Source organism: Macrotis lagotis, chromosome 5, assembly GCF_037893015.1.
Source record: "Macrotis lagotis isolate mMagLag1 chromosome 5, bilby.v1.9.chrom.fasta, whole genome shotgun sequence".
Lineage (NCBI taxonomy): Eukaryota > Metazoa > Chordata > Mammalia > Peramelemorphia > Peramelidae > Macrotis > Macrotis lagotis.
In genome coordinates, this window is record NC_133662.1 from 8,131,742 (window position 1) to 8,137,815 (window position 6,074).

The following is a 6,074-nucleotide window of genomic DNA, read 5'->3' on the forward strand; positions in this document are numbered from 1 at the left end:
ACCCTGACTCCCACCCCACAGCCTTCATGTCTAGCCTGAGGAGCAGAAGAAAGACATTCTACCCAGTAAGGCCTCAGTCTTGGACCCAGCTCCTTGGACTCAGGCATCTGGTGCCTCTAACCCTAACCCCCAGTCCCAGGGCTGGAACAGGAAGAGAATTGTCCTCAACAGGAAAAAACTCAAAAAGAATCAGGAACCCACACAGAATGGGCATTGAGAGGGTGGAAACATAGTTGGTCTCCACCCAGTACCTAGGCATCCGGACACCCTACCATTAGATTGTCTCCACGCCTTTTAAGAATCCAGGTATTGAGTCCTATAGCTGGTGAATGAGCCAGATTATATTGAACAAATGGAATTTTATTTCCATAAATACAGGGAAAACAATCCCTGTGCACAAAGGTGGGGTTTATTGGGTAGAGTCCTCAGAGAAACTGCTTTAGGGGAGACCTCAACACTGAAGACAAGAGATAGGGCTACCCCAAACCTGAGACAGGCCTCATTGGCCGTAGATACCCCAATACTGACAATTCAAAATCAAATTTGACCCCAGGATCACCCTATTGGGGGACCCAGATCTCCCACTCTACTGGGGGATCCAGATCTCCCTAGGAGTTGAGGGGAAGAGGGAAAGAAAGGGAACACATGGGAAACAAATTTAAAATGTCCTGAGTCACTTGGAGGGAACCTCCACTGTGAGGGAAAGGGCTGATTTCTCCCTCCACATCCCCAGAGTATGGGGACAACAGCAGCCAAGAGATTAAAATACCAATTTTCTACCACCCTCCCAGAAATAGAGGATTTAGAGATGAGGAAGGAAAGAGAGTCAGATAGCTGGGAGGTGGTAGTTTGTAACTGATACAGGAAAAGGTAGGCCTGGGAGCCCTCTTTTAGGAGAAGGGGCAACTTGGTAGAAACTGGGCAGCCAGGTGGTAACAGAAGATCCAGGTTCATTGTTAGATCTTCAAAGAGACAGGTTTAAGAGTTCCAGTCTTGGCATTCCCCCAGTTTAGAGTTCTTCATTGTCCAAGAAGGGGCTCAGGAAAGCCAAGGTTGAATGCAGGCCTCATAGAGTGAGCGGTTGGAGTGCCAAGCAGTGTGTGGGATCCCAGGTGTTGGGCAACTCACAATGGCCCCTCGGACAGACAGGGTCTTCAACCCGAAGGAATCCCGTAGGTAAACCTTAGGCAGAGGAGAAATAGAGGTCGGAGAAAAAGACAGGGATATTTATGAGGCCAAAGATATTATGATCTTTGGGATGGATTTCCTTCCAGATTACAGGGGAAATTTAGTATTAGGGTTTCTCTAAGAGAATTAGGGAATGAGAGTCACTAGGGGTTCTTACCTGCTGCTCTTTCATCTCCAGTACTGTCTCATTTGCATCATAGAAGCCAAAAAAACTGAAAAGATTTTGTGGATAGGGAGAAGAAAAGTTGATGAATTTTCTTGATACATGTCTCTCCTACTTCTCCTGTACCAGGCAGCTTCTCCTCCCTCAATTGGCCCTTACTCCCCAGAACCCAGGGTCCACCATGCCCTCCCCTCTGTCTCTAACCTGGACTGCCAAGGTGTAATAACACCATCATCAGGCCCCCCTATCAGAACCACACGCTTCACACGGAGAAAGTTCTTCCGCCACACTGCCCAGTAAAGAAAAAAATGGGAAGTTTGATTTAGATTCAGTAAGCAAGGAGAAATGGGAAAATAGGACTGAAGCCCTATTGAAAGGAAGAAAGAAATATAAAAAGGATGGGGATACAGGCTGGAGAGAGTGACAGTCAAGAAGGGTTAGGAGAGTTGCAGTCAGGGTATCTCACCTGTGGCATTAGGATGGTCTCTCTCTCCATTGATTAGGGCCAGGAAGCTGCTGGCATTTAGGTACAAGTCAGGGTGATGGGGATCTGGGAACAGATAAGAGTGGGTGTATATATATCTTTCATATAAACATATATATATACACATTATATATATGTATATGCATATATATACATATATATATGTATATATATGTTGTGTGTGTTGTGTGATGAGAGGCATTATGATATTGTGAATACAGATCTGGCCTTGGACTCAGGAAGACCTTGAGTTCAAATTCTGATAACATATATTGGGCTGAGTAACCCCTGGACAAGTCAGTTCTTACTTCTCTAGGCAACTCTGACTGCAAGTTGCAGATGTGATGTTAGTCTTTTGTTCTCATGACATTGGGAAAGTGATGCCATAAAATAAAAGTAAATTGGATTTAAGTGAGGAAGGGAGGGGGTGGCTAGGTGGTGCAGTGAATACAGCACTGGCCTTGGAGTCAGGAGTACTTGGGTTCAAATTTGACCTCAGACACTTAATAATTATCTAGCCGTGTGGCCTTGGGCAAGCCACTTAACCCCATTGCCTTGAAAAAATCTTAAAAAAAAAAGTGAGGAAGGGCTGTGCAAAGTCACCAGCCTCTATTTCTCTTCCAGAGCTCTCTGGGTCCAGTAGCAGATATGGATCAGGATGACTTTGAATGCTGTGGGAACCTCAGACTTTTTAAATTAGGTCTTTCCCAGGTCACAGTTTGACTGTGACCCATCCAATGGACATTTTTTATCAGAGAAGATAGACATAGCTATGAAATTGATACGAATATTCTAAATATAATACAACAGACTAATATATACAAATATTCTGCATAATGTATGATCATAAATGTGAATATATAAATAAATATTTCATGTCTATTTTAAAGAGAAAAATCACCAAGTTGATCACAACCTAGTAAATTTTTCAGTCACACTAACTCCCTAAGAACATCTAAGTTATACAGGGATTTCCATCTATTTGGTAAAGAGGTGTTTTACACCTAGGAAATTATAGATCTTTAACAAATTCAAGATACATACAGATCCAGAACAAGAGACACAAACAGAAAAATATAGTGGAAAGACAAAGAGTAGAACTCTACCACTCTCTACTACTAACCCACTCTCCCAAGTCCCCTTCCTCCTCTCACCATGCCAGTAGTTACAGATGGAGAATTCCTGGCCCCAGGGGCTGTAGCAGATTCGGTACAGGTTAGACCTCATGGAGGTGGGGAACAACCATTTCAGGTAGTCTGTGTCTGGGAAGGGAAAGCTACAGCCAGTTGAAATTGAGGCATCTGTCCCCTCCATACCCTTCAGAGAACTGAGGAAGGTGGGACAGCTCTTTGTTAACATCCTCCCCAGGACTAGCTCCTGAAGACAGAAACCTGAAGAAAGGAGTTCCTGCTCCCTTCAGAGACTAGGGAAATCACACCCAGATTCATACCCTCTTCCAGTTTTTGCTCTCTCTAAGGAACTGGAGAATTCAAATGTTCCCACTTTGCTGTCCCCCTCAGAGATAAGGCATCAGAAGTTTCTACTCACCTCCGTACTGCCCCATTTGTGGAGATGAGAGGGAGATGAAAGTATCCACATTGTGCTCATCCATGACAGAGAGTAGAGCCCTGCAGATGAGGCCCCCTAGAGCACAGTGGGGGAAGGGAGGGAGCAGTCATATTGATCCAAAATAGCAAAAAATTTTGAGATTAGGGGAGTAAAAGGGGGAGTGGTGGAGATGGAGCTGGGTGCAACTCTGGTCAGATACATGGAGACAAGGACATAATAATACTATAAGCTGAGTATATTAGTGGATATAGGAGTAGCAAAGAGGAAGGGAAGGTATAAATGACTGATCAGACTCAAAGTCTAGGATCAATAGAGGAAGGCTAGAGTAGTCAAAATGCTAGCAATTCATTAGTGTTGAGATCAACAACAGTCAGAGTTCAAAGATAAGAGATTAGGTGGAAAGTGAGGAAAGGATGGCCCCAAGTTAGGTCAGGGTTAGCAGTCAGGCCCCAAAAGAATTATACCTTGAGAATAACAGAGGAGATGCACACCATGGGGGGACTGCTCCATGATAGGAGCCACAGCTTGCCGGAACCCTTGCACCTGCTCCCATAGTGGTCGAAGACTCTCTCCCCCATCGAAGAGATCCAATACTGTCACCAGTGTCCCTGGATGTGTCTAGGGTGAGAGAGACAACAGCAAGACACCCAATAAGGTAATATGAGACACCCCCCCCCCATCGTCCACATTTTCATTCCCTAGACTTCTCAGGCAGAATCTTCCTCTCATTCCAAGATCAGGACCCTTGTCCTTTTTACCCTTCCTTTCTCCACATCAGCAGCATCAGAGGAGAGCCCAAAAGAAGGCCCCAAATGATCTTGGAAGGAAAAGATGTGCTGTTCCCTTGCACCCAACGTGCCCTAGGTTCCTCCCTTCCCCTTCACACCTGGTTAATGTACTGCAGCAGGTGCCTAAAGGTAGCAGAGCTGTCAAAGAGTCCATGCACTATGATGACAGGTTTATAGGGAACTTTGGGGGACTCGGGAGACGCGGACAGCAGGAGAGGCAGCAAGGGAAATAGGAACACGACTCCCAGAGGGGGGAGCCAAGGGCCCCAGAACCCCAGCATGCTCCAGCCTGGCAAGGAGGACAAAATGGACCGTCAGTAATAAGTGGCAAAGAGACCCTCCTGCCCCGAGAACCCAGGCTTCTGGCATTCCATCCTCCTCCCCTGACTCTGCCCATGGTTCCAGATCCACTTTGCCAACTCTTCTCCCAGCCCCGACTCAATTCTGGACTCTCTTTAGTTCCTCTCCGTTCCCCCAGCAAGGTCCCCACCCCGGGATGCTCCCCGCGACCACCTCCCCCAGCCCCCTCCTCATTTTGCAGTTCCAGCAGTGGCTCGGGTCCCTGGGGAATATGCAAGCTGCACGCGCCCCCACCCCCACCCCCACCCCTTGCCTGGATCAGAGAGCTTCGCTCCTCCCCTTGTTTACTTCCCCCCAAGTCCAGAGTCCGGAGGGAGGGGGGAGTGTAAAGGAGGAAGCGGTGGGGGAGGGGTGGGAGGTGGGGAGAGCGTCCTCCCGCAGAAACGGTGGGGGTGGGGATCGGGTCTGAGCCACCAGCCCGCGTCACGTCCGGGCTTTCCTGGCAACGCTGGAGGCGTCTCTAGCAACTTTGGGGAGATCCGACCGGGAAGGGGACCCGGACCGAATGGAATGTTCCACTTGTTCCAAGGAGTGGCGGAAGAGGAAAGGAGGAGCTGGAGCGATCCATTTGGGGAAGGAACTTGGAATCCAGGAGCAGAAAGACCCGAGAGGACGAGAATGGGCCCGGGGTCCGCTCCAGGCCTGGCTCCCTCCCCTGATTTGTCCAGCTCCAGCCGGTGCCCGCCGCGCACTGCCACTCAGCCCGACCTTCGCTTAGGAGGCTGGGGAAGAGTAGGGCCGGATCGGTGGAGAGGACTCTGGGGCCCACAGCTAGTCCTTCCTGGCCCGGTTGTGCTCCTCTGTCCCGACCCCGCCCTCCCCGGCCCCGGGGTCTGCTCCTTACACCTCTTCATCCTGGAGTGCTTGTCGGGCCACGGCCTCCTGTCGCTCTGAGAGTCCTAGAGTGTCCTAGAGTGGAGTGTGGAGACTGGTCCGACCAGCACCTCAGGTGCAGCCTCCCCTGCCTCAAATACCACTCCACCCCCAAGAATCGGAGGGCCCTTCAAGCGACTCCCTGACTCACGCAGGCGGTTCTTCCCTGCCCTTTCATCTCAGCTGCCCCTATGCTCAAAATTCTGTGATGCCTGCCCTTGGGTTGGGCCACCTAGCCTTCCAGGACACTTCTTATCCTAATAAACTCCTGTGCCTTTTTAGAAAACAAATATATTACTACCTCTTTCTTCCCATCTCCCTTTCAGGAAGGGTGCAAGCATCTAAGAAAACATGTTGGTTTTTTCTTTTTCTTTTTTAAAAATCTTAATAGCATTTAATTTTTTCCAATTACAAGTAAAAGTAGTTTTCAACATTCATTTTTTTTTTAGTTTTTGGCAAGGCAATGGGGTTAAGTGACTTGCCCAAGGCCACACAGCTAGGTAATTATTAAATGTCTGAGGTCAGATTTGAACTCAGGTACTCCTGACTCCAGGGCTCTATCCACTGTGCCACCAAGCCACCCTCAACATTCATTTTTGTAAAATTTTGAGTTCCAGATTTTTCTCCCTCACCCTCCCCAAGATAGCAA

The 6,074-nt window shown here is 48.2% G+C and overlaps 1 protein-coding gene across 2 annotated transcripts; it reads right to left on the reverse strand.

Annotated features, from left to right (window-relative positions):
* Positions 1-1,038: 1,038 nt before the first annotated feature.
* PPT2 (palmitoyl-protein thioesterase 2) lies at positions 1,039-5,438 on the reverse strand. 2 transcript variants are annotated; one of them, XM_074236641.1, is made up of 9 exons: positions 5,397-5,438; positions 4,291-4,481; positions 3,869-4,022; positions 3,384-3,479; positions 2,990-3,097; positions 1,818-1,901; positions 1,556-1,640; positions 1,346-1,400; positions 1,039-1,182 (listed from the first exon to the last, which is right to left on the reverse strand). In XM_074236641.1, the coding sequence occupies exons 1-9, from the start codon at positions 5,404-5,406 to the stop codon at positions 1,039-1,041; spliced, it is 927 nt and encodes a 308-aa protein (XP_074092742.1). In that variant the 5' UTR covers positions 5,407-5,438. The 2 variants fall into 2 exon arrangements, with proteins under 2 accessions (XP_074092742.1, XP_074092743.1); XM_074236642.1 differs by lacking the exon at positions 5,397-5,438 and adding an exon at positions 4,806-4,909.
* Between the last annotated feature and the right edge of the window lie 636 nt (positions 5,439-6,074).